Source organism: Cherax quadricarinatus, chromosome 13 (assembly GCF_038502225.1).
Source record: "Cherax quadricarinatus isolate ZL_2023a chromosome 13, ASM3850222v1, whole genome shotgun sequence".
Classification (NCBI taxonomy): domain Eukaryota; kingdom Metazoa; phylum Arthropoda; class Malacostraca; order Decapoda; family Parastacidae; genus Cherax; species Cherax quadricarinatus.
Window position 1 is genome coordinate 20,738,879 of NC_091304.1, and position 22,457 is coordinate 20,761,335.

At 36.7% G+C, this 22,457-nt stretch overlaps 1 protein-coding gene across 5 annotated transcripts in view; it reads left to right on the top strand.

The window, feature by feature from the left end:
• The window catches only part of LOC128688506 (uncharacterized), a 145,236-nt gene that overhangs the window by 114,228 nt on the left and 8,551 nt on the right, over positions 1 to 22,457 (top strand). For all 5 annotated transcript variants that reach the window (XM_070084573.1, XM_070084574.1, XM_070084570.1 and 2 more), the window contains exons 5-13: positions 914 to 1,069; positions 1,798 to 1,934; positions 8,082 to 8,369; positions 11,157 to 11,341; positions 11,548 to 11,646; positions 11,822 to 11,977; positions 15,655 to 15,774; positions 15,965 to 16,101; positions 16,257 to 16,397. In XM_070084573.1, the coding sequence (XP_069940674.1) occupies positions 914 to 1,069; positions 1,798 to 1,934; positions 8,082 to 8,369; positions 11,157 to 11,341; positions 11,548 to 11,646; positions 11,822 to 11,977; positions 15,655 to 15,774; positions 15,965 to 16,101; positions 16,257 to 16,397 (1,419 nt within the window). The remainder of the gene's footprint in view (positions 1 to 913; positions 1,070 to 1,797; positions 1,935 to 8,081; positions 8,370 to 11,156; positions 11,342 to 11,547; positions 11,647 to 11,821; positions 11,978 to 15,654; positions 15,775 to 15,964; positions 16,102 to 16,256; positions 16,398 to 22,457) is intronic.

The window sequence follows — 22,457 nt, forward strand, 5'->3', positions numbered from 1 at the left end:
AAGAAAATGTAATGTTTTCCCTCCACCAACTCGCCCCTCGATAGCATATAACATTGTATGTTTATATGCTATGTAATGTGTTTCTTATATAATTTTGAAGAAATTATCATAGATGGATTAATGAAAATATCTATATTAATGTAAAGTAAGACATTTAATGTGCCTAAGAGTGAGTCATGAACATATGAGCGGCCCAGGGGGACGCGTCTGATACAGACAATTTCCGGGACGAGGTACGAAATCCAGAGCAAAATTTTGCCGAAAAAGTGGCCGAAATCCAAATCGTGTTTCATCTAGTGCGGATGAAATCCGGGGTCCCACTGTATATGCAATTTTTCTTGTTTTAAAAATTCTCATGAACCACCCTATTATTTTCTTGGCCTTTGCTGCTGTAGCTGTGCTGTATTCTTTAACAGTACAAATCTTTCACATATATATTTTGTTTTTTGTGATAATCTGTATGCATTCTGTATTTGTTTTGAATTCTTTGTTTTCTCTGTATCAAGCAGTTGAGTTCACCATTTTACAGTTGTTTTTCTTTGCCAACTGGAAGACCTCTACAAAGATAATCTTCATATTAGTGTTAATATAGTCTGCAAACTATACTAACATTAGCATGAAAATTACCCCTGTACAAGTCTTCCAGTGGGCAACGAAAAAACATAATGTAAAATGGTGAGAAACTCCAATTGCTTAACTATAGAGAGAACAAATTTGAAAGTTATGTCATAATCTTATGTCTGCTTTTGGATGAGAAGCACCCTTTTTATCATACTAATTTTGGTGTAATGGTTTTCATTCTAGTGATGTGTTTTACATATTAAAGTTTTAAAATATCCATTACTTTTCCACGAACTGTAATAATGATATTGCATTACCCATTGTCGGTTTACTAGCATACTTTTTCTTATAGATGGAAGACATTGGAAACAACAGTGAATGACAGGTGGCGGCAGGTGGCTGGTAGGTCAAGGGAGGTTACTCCGCTCACCCCAGCCCAACTGGCATCCTCAGTCTCTCCCCCATGGGAGAGAGCTACCACCAGCAACAAAGTGCCTTATTACATCAAGTGAGTTATTACTTCTGTAATTACATAGCTACACAGTTTCTTAATCTAAACTACTGAATACAGATTGTCAGGTCAATATTTTTATTTCCTATTTCTATACAATCTGTTTTTTTTATTGGGCTAGGAAACTGGGATTCACCTCATGATTAATCTTATACAGGCAAACTATATGTATACAGGCATTGATTTTTTTTTAATTAAGATACATTTAAATTCAGTATTTAGTTCCCTTGTAATGTTTCTTGAAGGGACTATTGATAAAATATACAATTTTTTTTTTTTCAACAAGTCGGCCGTCTCCCACCGAGGCAGGGTGACCCAAAAAAGAAAGAAAATCCCCAAAAAGAAAATACTTTCATCATCATTCAACACTTTCACCACACTCACACATTATCACTGTTTTTGCAGAGGTGCTCAGAATACAACAGTTTAGAAGCATACACATATAAAGATACACAACATATCCCTCCAAACTGCCAATATACCAATTTATATACAAATATACAAATTTATACCAGATAAATTTATTGAAAAATCCATTTTGTACAGTACTTGTAGTTTATTTGTAACATCAATGGTTTATTTACAGCAAGAGTACAATATAATGCAAAAATTTGCTATAATGAATATGATAATTTTGAGAGAATACCAAGGTAATTTTTTATTATTGTATTGCGTAGTAGATATGTTAGGATAAATAACTTTGCTGCCAACTGCAAATTTTTCAGCCATGACCAGGAGAGTACCCACTGGGACCATCCTGTCATGATGGACTTGCTAGACTCTCTCACAGAGTTCAACCATATCAAGTTCTCAGCTTATCGCACAGCTACTAAACTAAGGATGCTACAAAAGAAATTAGCACGTAAGTTTATTATTACAGTTGCATGGACATTGTGCTATTACTTGATCAAATGACTATTATACAGAAGTAGTTTCAATAGATTTGACATGCAATAATTTGCTATTAAAATTCTACTAATTCTTATCTGTGTTAGGCAGTTTTTGTTTTTCAAGTGTTTCATTCATTTTGATAGTTCTCTCCTGTATTTTTACATATACATGTCTTTGGCATTTGTACCAATTTACCTAAAAATAACCATAATTTGGATAGCTTAGTTCTTCTGCAAATACTTTATAAACCCATAATGTTATCTCATCTGATCCCATTACTTTTTCTTATAACATCCAGTAGTAGATATACTGTAATATTTCTTTGGATATTTTAATATCCTCCATTAAGTTAGCTATGTGTGATCCAAATGTGATAGGTCTAGAGTATCCTCTTCTGTAAACATACTCTAGCTAGAATATATTTACATTGCAAAAAAAAAATGTTTTCCATAAAAAAAAAAAAGTGCTGCCAAGTGAGTACCAAACATTTTTCTTGTGTTTTCATCTGTTTAAAGAAAGTGACTTAGATATAGTCATATTATTATTATTATAATCATGGGGAAGCTAAACCCATAGGATTATACAGTGCCTGTGGAGGGGTAATGGAAGGTATTCAGGGAACTGGAGCACAGATCCAATTCCCTAGATCAAGAGTCCCTCACCAGCATCAAGGAGCCTCCCTTGAGGGGAGATATAGTCATAAATCAGGCATCCACCCCAAGTCAAGTGCATAGTTCTCATTAACCCTGTAGGAAGATGTCACACTTGCCATTTGTTCCTTTGTACTGCACAATTGTGTTTTTTTTGCTGCTGTCTACACCTTCTCCCATGGATCATAACTGGTCAGTAAATGCTTTATGTAAAGGCAAAGACTCATGTCATCACTTTCAAGGAAGATGAAGTCCCTGTGAAGGATATTGCTGAGAGGCTGGGATGCATCCTACAGTCTATCTGAAACCTTAAAAAATGTTGCAAGCAAATTGCCTCATTGCACCACTTCCATTAGGAAGAGGTGGTCTGGGAGGCCCAGGAAGACCATGCCATGCACTGATGCCCTTCAGAAGAAAGAAAATATGCTATAGCCTTCAATTACTGCTTAAGATCAGTAATATAATTCAATTAAGTACTAAACCAGAGAAACTGAAGAACAAGCATCCTGATGTTCTTGGAGAAGTGTCTCTGTGCCTTCTACATCACCTGCAAAAGGATCTGAGGATGCCATGTCAGAGGGCTGCCAGGAAACCCCTTATCACTTCAGAGTTTGTACAAAGCTCACTTTACATTTTATGTATTAGGATTGGATCATGGATAATTGAAGGAAAGTCATGTTTAGTGATGAATGAACTTTGTGTCATCAAGAATGTATCTAAGTGGGTTCATCAATCATGTGACTCAAGATTTAACTACCACTTGAGAATCGGAGCAGTCAGATACCCTGTGTTTTAGTAGTAATAGTGTTTAGGGGTGTTTTAGTAATAATGGTGGTCTTTATTTTCTGCCCCAGGGTGATATGATGAATGGAGAAAATTCTCACTCATTACCATATACATGTATATGGCACAAGCACCTTTGCACATGACGCAGCCCCCTGCGAGCACAGTAAAAAAAAAGTTGAGGATTGGGCGAGACAGCACGAAATCCCTGTTTTATAGTGGCCAAGTAATCTGTTCAAAAATGCTTGGCAGATATTGAAATATGAGATAGCAGACCACCAGATCTCTAGCATTCAAAAGCGGGAGAAGCCTGGAAAAGTACATGGATTAACATGGCCTGACTTATTTCCAGATGCACATTAATTCAATACAAAAATGGATTCATTAATAATGAAATGATAATCAAATGACTATATACTGATGTTATGTATTTTTAGGTTTCCTAATACAGCTCAGTAAACTTTTTCTGTTTTATTCATCCTCTTGTATTTGCTTTTCTTTTTGCAGAGATTGCAGTGTATTATACTTCGCATATTTACCTCCACTAAAGTCATTTTGATCATTGTCCTTTAATTTTTTTTTTTTTTTTTGGCTTAAACATTCTGGTTGTAACCCTTTCACTGTCCAGACCCCCAAAATTAATATTGCTCTGTGTCCACTTAAAAAAAAATTTGGTTGATTTTACAAACTATTAAAAAATATATCAGTTTAAAAATAGTCTAATATAAACAATGTAGACATTCCTGGCATTAAAATAACATTTCCTCTGTTCATTAACCCTTTCAGGGTCCAGAGGCCAAATTTCAAAATGCACACCAGGGTCCAAGAATTTAAAAAAAAAATTTATTTTTTCTTACGAAATAGTAGAGAATCTTTTTCTGAAGGTAATAAAACAAAAAGTACGAAATTTGATGGAGATTTGACGAAATTATGCTCTTGCGAATTTTGACGTGTCAGCGATATTTACGAATTTTAGGCCAATTACATTATTCTAGTTGACCAAATTCTTAGCTATTTCACTAGTATTACTTCTATTCTATCAATTGAGCATAAGAAATCGCTAAGTCAACTGTTTCAACTACAAAATAAAGTGATTGGAAATAGGTAATTTGGCCAATTTAACACAAACTTCAAAATATTCCAATTTCAAAATAGGGTCCAGAATAAACAATGTAGGTATTTCTGACACTAAACTAACATTTCCTCTGTTCATCAGTTACGTTTTGAGGCTTTACAAATGAATTCCATTTTGACTTTTTATTCACATGATGAATTTTTATTCAAACCAAAAAATAGAAGACTTACTGTTATGCAATATTGTAATAATTGTATATCATCACCACATTTGTGAATGTATATTAGACCCACCAGCTGGCGTGTATTAGACGTGTGAGGTTGTTTGTTTACTCTTGAACATCGGCAAAAATTTAACATTTCCACTATTTTGAGTTCAGTTTCAAGCCATTTCCAGTGTTAAAACCAATCAAAATCATCTCTATTTCTGTAATATGTCTTCCATTCTATCAAATGAGACCAAGAAATCGCAAATACAGCTATAAAAAACATACCATTCACAGCTTATCAGAGTGAGCCGAGCTCATGGCGTAGATCTACGGCATGGACCCTGAAAGGGTAATCACATCTCCAGGCCTCACCTGTATTACACTTGATTCCATTTTGAATTCATAATCACATAACAAGATTTACTCTTTTTTTTTTCTTGGATAATAAAATATAACGAGGAATAATTGATCATGGTTTACAGTGTCCAAATAATTAAATTGGAGCTATTAAAAATCCATAAAACAGACTGGGAGTGTATGGGGCCCTTACCTGTTCTTGGGAAACGCAAATATTTCTTTTGCTTTGAGCTTAATTTCAAGCTACTTTTGCTCCTGAAACCAACCAAAATCATCTCTTATTTCAGTACTATGTCTTCCATTCTATCAGATACCAAGAAATAGCCATAAAACCCATCTGAGAAAACATCTGACATGATAGCCACCTAAAGGGTTAATGCATCACTAGTAACTATTATTAATTTAATTAATGCACAATCTTGTCAGTTTAAAATACAGTGGTACCTTGACTTACGAGTGCCCAAACTTTAGAGTTTTCCAAGTTATGAGCTGTTGATCAGTCAATTTTTTGCTTTGAGTTGCAAGCCAAAATCCGAGTTACGAGTGAGCTTCAGATACTCGACCAGTAATTGGCGCAGCGAACACCACAACATCCACCCAGCATTTTGTGCAGTTATTTTGCCAAATTTCTTTTTTCTAACCATGGGTCCTAAGAAAGTAAGTGCAAAGGACAGTGCTGAAAAGAAAAGGATGATGTCCATTGAATTAAAGCATGAAATCATAAAAAACACAAGAAATTGCTTTTATTTCACTGTTTTAATTATGAAACTAGTGATCTAGTGCAGTTAGCCTCACAAACATTCCCTTTTCTCTTATAATAAGACCTCAGAAGGGCAAGAATGGGAAGATATGATCAGAGTGATAATTACTTTTACCTCAGGAGTGGCCACTACCACTCATCACATAATGACATTTTATTCATTCTAGAGTATATATCGTGTTTCTATGTTATTTATATTGTTTATTATGTCATATTAGATTGACTGTGATTGATAAATAAGCCGTAGAGTTGATATTAGCATTATATTGAAGTATTTTCTCCTGCCTCCTGAGAGCCAGGAATTCCGCTGGAATGGATTAATGACATTTCAGTTAATTTCAACGAGGAAAATTGATTTGATATACGAGCATTTTGAGTTATGAGCTCGGTCACGGAGCAAATTAAACTCGTAGGTCAAGGTACCACTGTATGCTAAAAAAAGTAACAAGAAAGAATTTTACCCTACCTTTTAATTTTTTGTTACTCTTGCTTGTTGATATAGAAGTGTTTGGAGGTGGGTATGCAGCTTCCATGAGCAGTACATGACTGTGAGTGATCTGTTTTATTAGTGGACACCCCTCATACATTTCACTATCCATTTTTCATGTTTATAAGAGTGACAAGGGAGAATTTTATCCTGTCTGAAAATCCTTGTTCTCATGCTTGTTGATATAGAAATGCATAGGGATGGCTATGTAACCACTTAGTAGTAGACAGTTGTGCATCATATTTTTTTCAGCTGATTGTTGTGGGTGGTCTTTTGAGGTTTAGAGGGTTACTATAGTATATGCCAGAAAGCCAGAGTCAGCAGCCAGCTTTCTGGAGGTCATAGAAATTTCTGAACAGATATAAATGCATTGGAAAACATACAAAGAAGGATGACAAAATTGATCCCATGTATCAGAAATTTTCCCTATGAGGATAGACTGAGGGCCCTGAATCTGCACTCTCTAGAAAGACATAGAATTAGGGGGGATATGATTGAGGTGTATAAATCGAAAACAGGAATAAATAAAGGGACTGTAAATAGTGTGCTAAAAATATCTAGCCAAGACAGGACTCGCAGCAATGATTTCAAGTTGGAAAAATTCAGATTCAGGAAGGATATAGGAAAGCACTGGGTAAGTTGTGAATGAGTGCCACAAACTCCCGACTACTATCATAGAATCTAAAATGTTCTGTAGTTTTAAAAATAGGTTAGATAAATACATGAGTGGGTGTAAGTTGGACCTGACTAGGCTGGGTCAGTGGTTTAAGCTGGTAGGTGACTTGGACCTGCTTTGTCTGGCCCAGAAGGCCTGCTGCAGTGTTCATTCTTTCTTAATGTTCTTAAACTTTTTTTGTGTCTTAGACATCTTTTTTAAAAGTTAATAGTGCGTCCGTTCAGTCAGAACTTCGTAGTACATGTATTTGTTGAAAAGAAATGCGAATATTGTTCTTTTAATAAAATTTTCTATGAGAGTACTGTATTTCATTTTCTAATGAGGTGTACCTGTAAGCCGGTAAAAGACTTTGGACTAATAGTCAAAGTTCCTGTTAGTTGGCCATCATATTGCAAGGACCTATTTCAGGATAGATTTTCCTATTTCTACTGACACACAGTGCTTCTTTACAGCCCTTTTCCTCCTTACATCTATTTATTCATGTGTTGCTCAATTTAATGTCACTAAATTGTCATGCTTCCTCTATTGGTTCAGGGTTTTTTTTTCCTGAAAACCACCTCCCACTAAACAGTTCTTTATCATTTTAGTTTTTCTCCTTTTTGGATTAAAGTGATAGGTTTGATTTTTATACATTCTGCAGAGCACTTTGCATAGGTTGTATTAATTTATTTCATTTAAATTTTCTGAATTACTGTTCATCATATTTACCTTTCTTTGTCTCCAAATTTGTAATTAGCAACATTAGTTATTGCCAGTAAAATATGATTGCTCTTTAAAAGTGGTTTAGATAGTTTGTTGAAAATTTCTCCTTTTTATTTTATTTTTTAAGAAAATGCATTACCATTCTAGCATTGTTATTCTGCCATCTCTTACTCTACTCACTTTTTTAATAATGTGTGTATGTGACTGTACATGTTTACATAAGAATATAGGAACACTGCAGAAGGCCTACTGGCCCATACGAGGCAGGTCCTTATCAAAACGACATCTACCTAAAGCTACTCAAGAAATAACTCCCGTACCCCTTGACACCAATCAAACCCAGCCCCTCCCACTCATATATTTGTCCAGTCTCTTCTTAAAGCTACCCAAGTTTTCTATCTTAAGTTTTGTTTTTAACAGTGGATCGTGCAAAAATGCAGATGGCCACAGACATATTTGATGAACATGGTTTACGAGGCCAAAACGACCGCTTGATCGATGTTGGCGACATGGTGGTGGTGCTTTCTGCTCTGTATGCCAATATATCAGCTGATCATCCTGATGTCAACACAACTCTAGCAATGGATCTTTGCCTCAACTGGCTTCTGAATGTGTATGATAGCCAGAGAACAGGACAGATGAGAGTGCTCTCATTCAAGATTGGACTTGTATGTCTCTGTAGAGGACATCTGGAAGAAAAATATAGATGTAAGTTATATTAGAATACCTAACTTAACACAGTCACATGAAAAACATAAACTAAGAAAAAGCAATTTTTACCTACAACTGAGGTCATCAGACTGTTGTTGGTTGAAATATACAGTATCCTTACCTTGTGATTTATTTCCTTCATGCAAGTTTATTTGTGCCATTAACCTCTGCTAATGCACTTTTGTATTTGGATACTATGGATTAGTAATCCATGTTGATAAATTTTGAAAATCATTGTTATCAAAATAATTTGCTTCGATAAAGAAATTTAGCTGCAAGGAAACTTAATATGATTTATCAAAATTTATTTACTGAACTATATTGTGAAAGTAAGATGGTTGAAAATTTATTTATTCTTGATTGAAAATTTCTATTTTTTAATATGCAGTAAAATTTATTGTGATTCCAAGGAAAACAGTACAGGAGGGCCCCACTTATACGGCAGGTTAGGTTCCAGGCTACCGCCGTAAAGCGGAAACTGCCGTAAAGTGGAACACCCTATTTTTCCACTTATAAATGCATACAAACACTAGATAACAAGTTTACACTAACATATATTAAGTTAGCAATAGAACCAGGCATCAAAAAACAATAAAAAAGTACAATACACACATAGTGCACTCATTACTTACCTTAAAATATTTATAGTCTTAATCTAGGGTGAGACAAGTAGTATTTATTGTAAGAAATCAAGTGTGGTACGTATGGTAATAGCCAGGCTACCTTACCAGGCCACCCCACCCACACATACTATTCTATGATATTTAAGCATCCCAGAGCGATAAAATGTATATACAGTTCACTCATTACTTACCTTAAAATATTTGTAGTCTTAATGTAGGGTCAGGAGTAAGTAAATGAGATAAAACGAATAAATGAGAGAGAGAAAGAATGAGTACATGAGAGGGGACAGGCGCAGAGTTATGTAAACAAACCAGGCGAACGTAAGTTTTGTAAACAAACGAAGTGTACACGTCTGGTTTGTGTACAAGTTACATTGTGTACAGGTTGTCTCTACATTGATACGGTAGAATTAATAAAGAAGAACACTCCCATTCTCATGTAACATCATTTTGAGAAGAAATGAAGCTCTGAGTGAAGGCAATGGAAATAAGTCACACTGACTTTTTTGGGTTATCCTAGGTTCTCTACACGTATGTTATGTATGATAATCTATGTAACTGTATTTGTGTATACCTGAATAAACTTACTTACATACATACGAAAGGAATAATTTTCTACAGTTACCCCCAGTAACACATTTTCTCTTATGTTAGATTAGAGAAAATGTTATTCTTGCCATCACTTGTACAAGTTATGTGGCTCCCACATCTTATATTTATGTTTATTTATTCTATTGTGGGGTGTATTTATCATCTTTTTATGTTATGTATCGTGTTTATTATATAATTTTGAAAAAAAATATCATGGATGCATTAATGAAAATGTGTATATTAACGTAATATACGACATTTAATGAGACTCGGTGAGTATTGTTATTATTATTATCATTTCTAATATGGCGTCACTTGTGCAAGTCGTCTGCTACCACATCTCACATTTATGTTTATTTATTCTACTGTGGGGTGTATTTATCTTATTTATATGTTATGCATCGTGTTTATTATATAATTTTGAAAAAAATATCATGGATGGATTAATGAAAATGTGTATATTACCGTAATATACGACATTTAATGAGACTCGGTGAGTATTGTTATTATTATTATTATTATTTCTAATATGGCGTCACTTGTGCAAGTCGTCTGCTACCACATCTCACATTTGTTTATTTATTCTACTGTGGGGTGTATTATTATTATTATTATAATCAAGGGGGAAGCGCTAAACCCGGAGGATTATACAGCGCCTGGGGGGGGATGTGGAAGGCATTCAGGCTTAATTCGGGGAACTGGAGCACAGATCCAATTCCCTAAATCAAGAGCCCCTCACCAACATCAAGGAACCTTCCTTGAGGGGCTGTGGGGTGTATTTATCTTATTTATATGTTATGCATCGTGTTTATTATATAATTTTGAAAAAAATATCATGGATGGATTAATGAAAATGTGTATATTAACGTAATATACGACATTTAAATGACTCGATGATTATTATTATCATTACTAATATGACGTCTGGAGACATAAGACAATTACCAATTTTAATGTGTACCTGCATGCCAGCACAGTATGTAAGTTTATTTAGGTACAGGTATACATAAGTATAATTATCAGAGTATATATAAAATATGAAATAACTTTTAAAAAGATTTGAAATTTTGGAGTTTCCAGACAAAATGGAGAGACTTAGTGCTTACTGAGCTCATGGAGAATGTAAACAAACAGGGTGGGGCACGGTGACCGTATTAAAAAGTCAGGTGGGGGGAGCCGTATAGCGAGTTTTGGTCATAATTTGAAATGTCCGTATTAGCGGAACGCCGTAAAGTGAAACGCCGTAAAGCGGGGCCTTCCTGTATGTAGAAAATCCATGTATGGCAAAAGACCTTTTGTTATAACAGCATTTCATAATAATGTTGGTAGAGTTACCAACTATAACAGCACTTCACCTGCTGGAGGTAGCATTATAAAAGCTTGCCAAAGTCACATGTAATTGAAATGTAATAATAAAATTTTTTTTTTTTTGTCATCTGTCATCCATACAAAAATAATGTGCTGAGTAAAATACATGTATATAGAAGCGTTCATAATAAAAAAAATAGCTTTTTATAATAGTAGCAGAAAATTACGTTGCAGTTTTTAAAGGATTCTGGATACATTTCAGACATGTTCCGCTTGATTGCGGATCCAAACCGCCTTGTGGATCAGAGGAAGCTTGGTCTATTGCTGCACGATTGTGTACAAGTTCCTCGTCAGCTTGGGGAGGTAGCTGCATTTGGTGGGTCTAATATTGAGCCATCTGTACGCAGTTGCTTTACTAAGGCTGGGAAAGATAGAGAAACAATTGAGGTAAGATCTGATTTTTAATATAATTAAACATGTTATATAATATGTTATATAAGCCTAGTTTCCCCAAGAAATTTCTTGCAAGCCCTAGCTATAAAGAGAGAAGCCTTCATGATGCTCTATTTAAATATACTCTTCGAACTTGTGCAGTAACCATTTTGCCTTCATGCTGTTTTTTACAAAATCCAAATTTAATTATTATTTCACAGGCTGTGCATTTCTTGACATGGGTGCAGCAGGAACCACAGTCACTTGTGTGGCTAGCAGTTCTACATCGTGTTGCTGCTTCAGAGAGCATTCAACATCAGGTATGAAAGTGTTATTGAGAATGAACAGTAAAGTATCCAAATCTATACTTGATTCATATGTTATACTGTATATAAAAAGCCCAAGTTTACAATATTTTATTATTAGTCAACAAATCTAATATAATTAATTTGTAAATAAAGATAAACTTTATCAATGAATTTAAATTTCTTACAGGTTAAATGCAACATTTGTAAAGCTTGCCCAATCATTGGCCTGAGATACCGCTGTCTGAAGTGCTTGAGCTTTGATATGTGTCAGCGGTGTTTCTTTGATGGGCGAAGTGGCAAGAGCCACAAGATTACACACCCTATGCATGAATATTGCACAGCGGTTAGTATTAGTGACCATAAGTGAAACATAGCCGAAGGAGGTAGGAATTTTTCAAGGGCAAGAAATAAATGGGATTAAGTCAGGGGTATTTGAGAGAGTTAGAGCTACGGATGGAGTAGTAATAATGTTGAAGGATCAGTTATGACAGGAAAGAGGGAGTATAAATTCAAGAACTGTGTGGATTAAAATAAGGGTCTGATGCAAAGTGGGTTATACATACTAAGTGTTTATGAACCTGGAAGAGTGAAGAGGAGAGAGATATTTTGGGAGATGCTGAGAGTTTAGGGAGTTTTGAACCAAATGAGAGTAATTGTGGTGGGGGACCTAAATGATAAAGCGAGAGCAACTGTTGTAGAGGACGTAGTAGGTGAGTTTGGGGTGCCAGGGGTAAATGATAATGGGGGGCCTTTGAATGTTGTTTGTTAATAGGTATTACATGTTAAAAAAATAGAAAAATAAGTATACAAGATATGATATAGGGCATAATGACAATAGTTTGGACTGTGTATTGGTGGATAAAAGGTTGATGGGTACGCTTCTGGATGTGCATGTTTATATAGGGACAACAGATGTATCAGATCATTATTTAGTGGTAGTTACAGTGAGAGTAAAAGGTAGATGGAGTACAAGGAGAATGGCATCAGTGAGTAAGGAAGAAGTGTAAGTTTTTAAATTAGAGGAGGAGGTAGTTAAAGTAAGATATAAGCAACTGTTGGGAGAAAGATTGGCTAATGAGAGTATAGGTAATTAGGTTGAAGAGCTATGAGGTAGATTTAAGAATGCAGTGTGAGAGTGCAGCAGAAGTTTGTGGATATAGGAAGGTAGGTGTGGGAGGAAAAAGGAGCAATTGGTGGAGTGATGACAAAGGGAGTAGTAGGGCAGAAAAAGTTACGAGAGGTTTTTACGAAGCAGAAGTGATATAAAGAGGTTAGAGTACGTATATGGAGAATAAAATAGATATTAACCCTTTCACTGTCGGCCCCGTAATATTACAGCTTGCATGTCAGTGTCGGTCCCGTAATACTATGCCAAAATTCTAGCGGCTTCCAATCTTGCAGGAGAAAGCTGGTAGGCCTATATATGAGAGAATGGGTCTGAGTGATCAGTATGCACTGCGGCACTCAGTGCATAATGAAGAAAAATGCCGGCTTTGTGGTGTATTTTCGTGTAGGATTTATGGTTGTATTCTCATTATCTTGGTCTCATTTGATAGAATGGAAGATATATTATAGAAATTGAGATGATTTTGAATGGTTTATGGAATAAAAGTACCTTGAAATTGAGCTCAAAGTAGCGAAAATGTTCGATTTTTGATGTTCATTAGTGAACAAATCACATCATACGTCCAATACACAACTGGTGGATCTAATATGCTTTCACAGATGTGCTGATATTATTTATACCATTTTTACAATGTAGTAGTAGTCTGCATAACAGTAAATCTTCTATTTTTTGTGTGAATAAAAATTCAAAATGGAAAGCAAGTTTAATATAAGAGGGGCCTGGAGATATGACTAATGAACAGAGAAAATATTATTTTAGTGCTAGGAATGTTTGCATTGTTAATTCTGGACTCTATTTTGAAAATGACCTTTCTTGAATTGTGTATGAAATTGGCCGAATTACCCATTTCTGATCACTTTATTGGGTAGTTAAAATCAGTAAATGGGCAGTTTCTTGAACTCATTTGATAGAACAAATGGAGTTCTAGTGAAATAGCTATGAGTTTGATGGCCTGGAACAATTGAATTGGCCGAAAATAGGGCTCAAATTGGGCAATATCGCTGATGTGTAAATATTGCCAAGACTGCTAACTTCATGGGAGTGTAATTCCGTAAATTTTCCATCAAATTTCTTACTTTTGGTGTCATTATCATTGGGAAAATATCCTCTATCATTTCATAAGAAAACTTTTTTTTTTTTTTTTTTTAAATTCGACACTGATAGCAAGTTTGTGAGCAGGTGTGTAAAATGAAAGGGGGTAGAGCAGCTGGGATTGATGGGATCAAGACAGAAATGTTAAAAGCAGGTGCAGATATAGTTTTGGTGAGGTTTGTGCTTTTGTTCAATAACTGTATGAAAGACAGGAAGGTACCTTGGGATTGGCAAAAAGCATACATAGTTCCTTAGCATAAAGAAAAGGGGGACAAAATAGTGTAAAAATTATAGGGAAATAAGCCTGTTCAGTATACCAAATAAAGTGTATGGTAGAGTTATTATTGAAAGAATTAAGGGTAAGATGGAGAGCAGGATTGCAGATGAACAAAGAGGGTTTAGGAAGGGTAGGGGGGATGTGCAAACCAAGTGTTTACTTTGTCATATATATGAACAATATACAGATAAAGGTAAGGAGGTTTTTGATGCATTCATGAATTTACAAAAGACATGATAGAGTGGATAGGGGAGCAGTGTGGCAGATATTAAGTGTATGGAATAGGTGGAAGATTTCTGAAAGCAGTTAAGAGATAGGGAGATTATTTTCCAGTAAAATTAGACCTTAGACAGGAATTCATGATGTCACCATGGTTGTTTAACATATTTACAGGTCGGGTTACAAGAAGTGACTGCTAGGGTATTGGGAAGAAGTTTGGGATTAAAATATGCAGAATCTATAAAAATGGGAGTGTCAGAGTTGCTTTATGCCAATGCCACTGTGCTTTTGAGAGATTCTGAAGAGAAGTTGCAAAGGTTGGTGGATGAATTTAAGAGGGTATGTAAATTAAGGAAATTAAAATTGAACATAGGAAAGAGCAAGGTGATGAGGATAACAATCTAGGTAATGAAAGATTGGAAGGAGGGAGTATGGAGGAAGCGAGTCTTCAGATATTTGGGAGTGGATTTGTCAGTGGAAAGGTACATGAAAGATGAGGCTAACTGTTAAATTGATGAGGTGAAAAAGGAGGGTGGTGTATTGAGATAAAGAATGTTATCCCTGGAGGCAGAAAGGGAAAGTTATGAGAGTATAATAGTACCAACACACTTATATTGGTGTGAAGCATGGATTGTGAATGTTGCAGTGAGGAAGAGGCTGGAGGCAGTGATGTCATGTCTGAGGACAATGTATGGTGTAAAAGTTATGCAGAGAATTTGTAGCTTGGAGATTAGGTGGTGGTGTGGGGTTAACAAAAGTATTATCTAGAGGGCTGAGGAGGGTTTCTTGAGGTGGTTTGGACATTTAAAGAGGATGGAACAAAGTAGGATGACATGGAGTGAGTATAAATATTTAGTGGATGGAAGGGTGAAGGGAGGGGGTAAAGGAGGTTTTGTGAGTGAGGGGTGTGGACATCCAGTAGGCATGTGTTAGCTTATAGGAGCGGAAGCAAATGGTTCTTGGGGCTTGACGAGCTGTTGAAGTATGATCAATTAACATTTTGTGAAGGGATTCAGAGAAAATGGTTAGCTGGACTTGAGTCCTGGATGTGGGAAGTATGGTGCCTGCACTCTGAAGGAAGGGTGGGGATATTTGCAGCATGGAGGGGCATCTGAACTGTAGTATTGGCATGTCTCTGGCAAGACATTGGTAGAGTGAATGATGGTGAAAGCATTTCTTCTTTTGGGCCACCCTGCCTTAGTGGGAGACAGCCAATGTTTTTGGGAAAAATAAATGTAACACATCTTTATTGTTGAAATTTTACCAAAATCAGTACAGCATGATTAATGATTGTAATAAATTACAGACTACTGCTGGTGAGGACGTGAAAGATTTCACAAAAGCACTCAAGAACAAATTCAAATCTAAAAGATCTCTGCAGAAGCATACGAAGAAGGGCTATCTGCCAGTTCAAACTGTATTGGAGGTAAGAAAACTTGAAAAAATCACATTTGTATTTCTTACTCACAAAGTTGATAATAGTAACAATTTACCAGTGTTAGTTTGAGGACTTGATTAAAGCTATTTGTAAGGGCTAAGTATTATCAAAACATTACTTTATGCATTAAGTAGTGTGAGATAATAACAGAAGTGTTAATAATTCAATATTCCTTAAGGGTGATCCACTAGAGTCACCCTCACCATCCCCTCAGCACAATGTTACCAGTCAAGATATGCACTCTCGTCTAGAATTGTACGCTTCTCGTCTGGCCGAGGTCGAGCTAAGAACAAACTCAAATTCTACACCTGATAGGTAAGTAGTAGTACTGTGATATGTCACAGGAAAAAATACAGTATTGTACATTATATTGAAAGTAATAACAATATGTATTTAGTTACAAAAAATTATGATTACTACTGTAATCAGATATTTTATTGTAAAAATTAATCAATCATTTGTTTCATTAGTGAGGATGAACATGGATTGATTGCACAGTACTGCCAGTCCCTAAGTTCTTCTGATGCCCCTCTACCTGTGCCAAGGTCACCACTGCAGATCATGGCTGCTGTTGATGCTGAACAGAAAGATGAATTGGAACAAATGATAAGGTTAGTTATATCTTCAACATTTTGCTGTAGTGGGATATAGAAACCTTCAAAATTTGTCTTGTACAGTACTTTATTCTGGAATTAAGATAATTAGGTGTTGGCCTCTGCAAAAAAAATTTCATAGTAATTAAAGTTTATTGCAGCAGTATATCTTTTTCCTTTCAATAAACTGGCAGTATCCCACTGAGGTAGGGTGGTCCAAAAAGAAAAATGAAAGTTTTTTCTTTTAAAATTTAGTGATTTATACAGGAAAAAGGGTTACTAGCCCCTTGCTCCCAGCATTTTTGTCACTTCTTAAGACACGCATGGTTTATGGAGGAAGAATTCTGTTCCACTTCCCCACGGAGATCAGCAGCATATTTTTTAACATAATTAAATATCCTTAAAACCCTGCTTGAATCATAGTTATACTGCAGGAGGCAATTGACAAGACTTAATATTCAAAGGCAACAAATTTACTCTAATTATTACAAAAAGAAGTTTTTGTGATGGTTCTTGGGGTAGTATTTTACAACTAGTATATGAAATGGTTGAAACACAACTGGAGGCATTCTACCAATGTAGTAAAACTGTTCTACTTGTTACGTGTGACACTACTGAGTGAAGGTATTATACCAGATTTGTCATTCTACAGTCCCCATCCCTTTATCCGAAACCTTGGGGCCAGCAGTGCAGTGTTTTGAATTTCAGAATGAAGGTGGGGGTCTAGGGTAGCACCTCATAATCAATCATTAACACCGCAGCAAAAATGTATGAATACTCACACTAAGTGGGATAAATAAAGACTACCAATACTACTACGGTTTATTTACATGATTCTCAAGTGAAGTAGCACTATGACAGATGGCATTTTTAAAGACTTCTTCAAGTGTCATCTGTCTCATTAACATAGGTATCTGTCTAAGCAGTCTCTCTGTATTTGAGTGGGACTTGCACATGAGTAGATAGAATTATAAGAACACAGCAGGCAAAACGTTTTGGAATAAAGTTGCCTAACTGTTGCCTATGTGTCGTACCTACCAACCTGTTCTTATTGTATACCATTTTGATGTTCACTCTGTCAGATACTGCAACATAATGGCATCTTGGTACAGAAGAGAAAACACCTTCCGACAGTATATAAGTCTGAAGAACCATTCATCTACAAGTCTGAAGAAGCCTACTGTGTAGGCAAAAGGTTTCAGAATAATGTTGCCTATGTGTCTTACCTACCAACCATAGGTAGGATAATTGATTCAAATGTAGATATCATGGAACTAAAGGATGATTTAGACAAACTCGATTCCTGGTTGGAAAAGCTTATTGCTTGGGAAGCATTGAAAATTATGTTGGGTTACCCAAAGCTACCAAGTAAATTTTTGGGTAGCTTTGGGTAATGGTGGTTTTGATAAGGACCTGCCTTGTATGGGCCAGTAGGCCTTCTGCAGTGTTCCTCCATTCTTATGTTCTTATAATTCTATTTACTCATGTGCAAGTCCCACTCAAATCCAACCCCTCTCACTCATGTGTTTATCTAACCTAATATGATTATCCAACCATGGAAAGAGCACAGCATCTGACCTAGTAGCACAAGCTAGTCAGGTCTAGGCTAGGCTAGATATTTTTAGCATCCTATTTACATCCTCTTTATTCATTCCTGTTTGCCATTTGTACACCTCCACGAAAAAACTTCGGTTTTCGGAACCTTTCGAATTTCTGAATTTCGGATAAAAGGATGGGGACTGTACATCTTTTGAAGAGGTAGAGCTTGGTAATGAATATGATATTGTGTATATGGACTTAAGTAAGGCTTTTGATAGAGTTCCACATTAAAGGCTATTGAGGAAAATTAAGGCACATGGAAAAGGAGGAAAAAAATTTTCCTGGGTAGAGGCGTGGTTGACAGATAGGCAGCAAAGAGTTTGCATCAATATGGAGAAATCAGAGTGGGGATGTGTCACGAGTGGTATTCCACAGGGGTCAGTGTTGAGCCCTTTGTTGTTCACAATTTATATAAATGACATTGATGAGGGAATAAATAGCAACATAAACAAGTTTGCTGATGACACCAAAATAGGTCACCTAATTCATTCTAATGAGGACATTAGAGCACTCCAGGAAGATTTGAATAGACTGATGCAGTGGTCGGAGAAGTGGCAGATACAATGTTCTAAACATTGGCCAAGAAAATAACTATGCCACATAACTAAATAATGTAGATCTTAATACTGTATTACTGATTGCCAAAAGGATTTGGGAGTTCTGGTTAACAGTAATCTAACACCAAGACAACAGTGCATAAGTGTTTGCAGTAAAGTGAACAGAATCCTTGGCTTCAGATCAAGGAGCATAAATAATAGGAGTCCTCAGGTTGTTCCTCAACTCTATATATCTTTAGTTAGGCCTCATTTAGATTATGCTGTACAGTTCTGGTCACCGTATTACAGATTGGATATAAATGCATTGAAAGACATACAGAGGAGGATGACAAAGTTGATCCCATGTATCAGAAATCTTCCTTATGAGAATAGACTGAGGGCCTTAAATCTGCACTCTCTCGAAAGGCGTAGAATTAGGAGGGATATGATTGAGGTCAGTAGATGGGTTTATGAAGGATGAGGTAAACCATAGAATTGATGAAGAAAAAAAGGTGAGTGGTGCATTGAGGTATCTGTGGAGCCAAAGAACATTATCCAGGAAGGCAAAGAAAGGAATGTACGAGAGTATAGTGGTACCAACACTCTTATATGGGTGCGAAGCATGGGTTGTAAATGCTGCAGTGAGGAAGCTGCTGGAGGCAGTGGAGATGTCGTGTCTAAGGGCACTGTGTGGTGTAAATATTATGCAGAGAGTTCATAGTGTGGAAATTAGGAAGAGATGTGGAGTTAATAAAATTATTAGTTAGAGGGCTGTTGAGGTGGTTTGGTCATGTAGGAAGAATGGAACAAAGTAAAGTGCCTTGGAGAGTGTATAAATCTGTTGGGGAAGGAAGGCGGGGTAGGGGTCATCCCCAAAAAGGTTGGAAAGGAGGGGGTAAAGGAGGTTTTGTGGGCAAGGGGCTTGGACTTCCAGCAAGTGTGTTAGATAGGAGTGAATGGAGACGAATGGTTTTTGGGACCTGATGAGCTGTTGGAGTGTGAGCAGGGTAATATTTTGTGAAGGGATTCAAGGAAACTGGTTAGCCGGACTTGAGTTCTGGAAATGGGAAGTACAATGCCTGTACTTTAAAGGAGGGGTTTAGAATATTGGCAGTTTGGAGGGACATCTAAACTGTTGTATCTGAGCACCTCTGCAAAGACATTATGTATGAGTGATGGTGAAGGTGTTGAATAATGAAAGTTTTTTCTCTCTTTTTGGGTCACCCTGGCATGGTGGGAAACAGCCGAAATGTTAAAAAAAAATGTATAAATGGAAAACAGGAATAAATAAAGGGAATGTAAATAGCATGTTAAAAATATCTAGTCAAGACAGGACTCGCAGCAATGGTTTTAAGTTGGAAAAATTCAGATTCAGGAAGGATATAGGAAAGCACGGGTTTGGTAATAGAGTTGTGGGTGAGTCATAGAAGCTGTGTACTTTTAAAAATGGTTTGGATAAATACATGTGTGGGTGGGTTTGAGTTGGACCTGACTAACTTGTGCTAATATGCCTGATGCCATGTTCCTTCCTTAAGTGGATGTGACCTGACCTGACTAGGTGGGTCATTGGTTTAAGCCAAGAGGTGAACATTAAAATGGTATAAAATACCGACAGGTTGTTAGGTAAGACACATATGCAACAGTTAGGTATCTTTATTATGAAACGTTTCGCCTACACAGTAGGCTTCTTCAGTCAAGTACAGAAAAGTTGATAGAAGCAGAAGATACTTGAAGACGATATAATCAGTCCATCACCCTTAAAGGGTGATGGACTGATTACATCGTCTTCAAGTATCTTCTGCTTCTATCAACTTTTCTGTACTTGACTGAAGAAGCCTACTGTGTAGGCGAAACGTTTCATAATAAAGATACCTAACTGTTGCATATGTGTCTTACCTAACAAGCCAAGGGGTGACTTGGACCTGCCCTGCATGGGCCAGTAGGCCTGCTGCAATGTTCCTTCTTTCTTATATTCTTTTACTTTCTTTCCATCTTTGCCTGATTGGTGCTTCCTCATATAGGTGAAATGTAGTTGGAGTAATTTATTCCAAGAGTGCAATACTAACATATTAACATCACTTCTTCTTTCAACAAACCAGCCGTATCCCACCGAGGCAGGGTGGCCCAAAAAGAAAAACAAAAGTTTCTCTTTTTTAAATTTAGTAATATATAGAGGAGAAGGGGTTACTAACCCCTTGCTCCCGGCATTTTGATCGCCTCTTACAACACGCATGGCTTACGGAGGAAGAATTGTGTTCCACTTCCCCATGGAGATAAGATTAAATAAACAAGAACTAGAAAGAAAATAGCAGAAAACCCAGAGGGGTGTGTGTATATATATGCTTGTACATGTATGTGTAGTGTGACCTAAGTGTAAGTAGAAGTAGCAAGACGTGCCTGAAATCTTGCATGTTTATGAGACATAAAAAAGGACACCAGCAATCCTACTATCATGTAAAACAATTACAGGCTTTCGTTTTACACTCACTTGGCAGGACGGTACTACCTCCCTGGGCGGTTGCTGTCTACCAACCTACTACCTAGGATTAACATCACTATCTATATTTGCGACTGATTTCGAGGAATTTTTCTACCTTACCAGCCCAGCCTTTATCCAGGCTTCCTTACTAAGTGCCTATTCAACCAGGCTATTGGTGTTAGCCTGCTTGCTGACTCACATAGCCATTACAAGCTAATTGATTTCAAGCCTGGCAGAGGTAGTCATCGAGTTTCCTCTTGAAGACTTCAACATTGTTCTGGCAATATTTCTGATATCTTCTGACAGCAGAATTTAGCTTGGGGCCATGGATACTTAGTCTCTTTTACTGTGCCTATGGTGCACCTACTGTTCACTGGACGTATTTTGCACTTCCATCTCTCTCATGCCATAAGCTTAGGGTAGTGCTGCATAGTGAGGTTAATTACCCCAGTTGCAGACTGCATTTCACTGGTGAGATGCTTAGGCTTAGTATAGCCTAAGGTTGCTGCCACCTCATAATACTCTGTCTGGGCTGATACACATCTATATGTATATTGGTGATGTTGGCCTCCTTATACTCTCATTACTTACACGCTTGACACCATACAGTAGCTGGTCCCACTGAGTAAGCTTAGACTCATAATTTTTACTTTAAATGTAATAGGGGGAAAAGTCAAAATTATTCCCATTGCTTATTAGCCTATTAACTTCCTTAAATCACTAAATACAACAGCATAGTTATTCTACAGTTAAAACAGTCAGATGCAGGGGACATACAAGGCCAGACAGACTCTTGGGGAACAAATAGGTTCTCAGTCATCCTCTCTTCAGCAATCTCCAAATGGGCAGTTGTATGTCTTTTGTGACCTCTGATGCTATTTTCTTGTACCTAAGCTGATCAGCATTCACTTCCTGTACACCACCTAATCCTGGGCCAATCATAACTGCCCAAACTACCTGTGTCATGTTGACCTGAGCCCTTCATGCATTAACTTTGTGACCCTCCCATAACTTGACGGTTGCTTAAACGCCCAGACTGGTGACACAGCCAATGTTACGGGTCAAAGTACATTTTGTTTAAATTTAAAGGATTAAGGACATGAGGCATTAAAAATCATATCCCACATCAGTGTAGATTTGGCACCTGGTCCTCCCAACACCTTTTAGGTGTATATGTATATCAGGTATCTCCTCTTCACTCCAAAAAAGTACATTTCAAATATTAGATGGCATTCCCAGTAATACAGCAGAACCTCTGCTTGCAAGTTCAGTCCACTCCGTGACCTAGTTCATAACCCGTTCCAGTGGAATTCCTGCACACCTCACTTGGTTTAGCTATGACTTCATGCTTTATTTCCATAGACATTATCCTCTTTTTCTTCTTAGCACTGTCCTTTGCACTTACTCTCTAAGCGCCCATGGTTAGAAAAAAGAAAATTGGCAAAATAACTGCACAAAACGTAA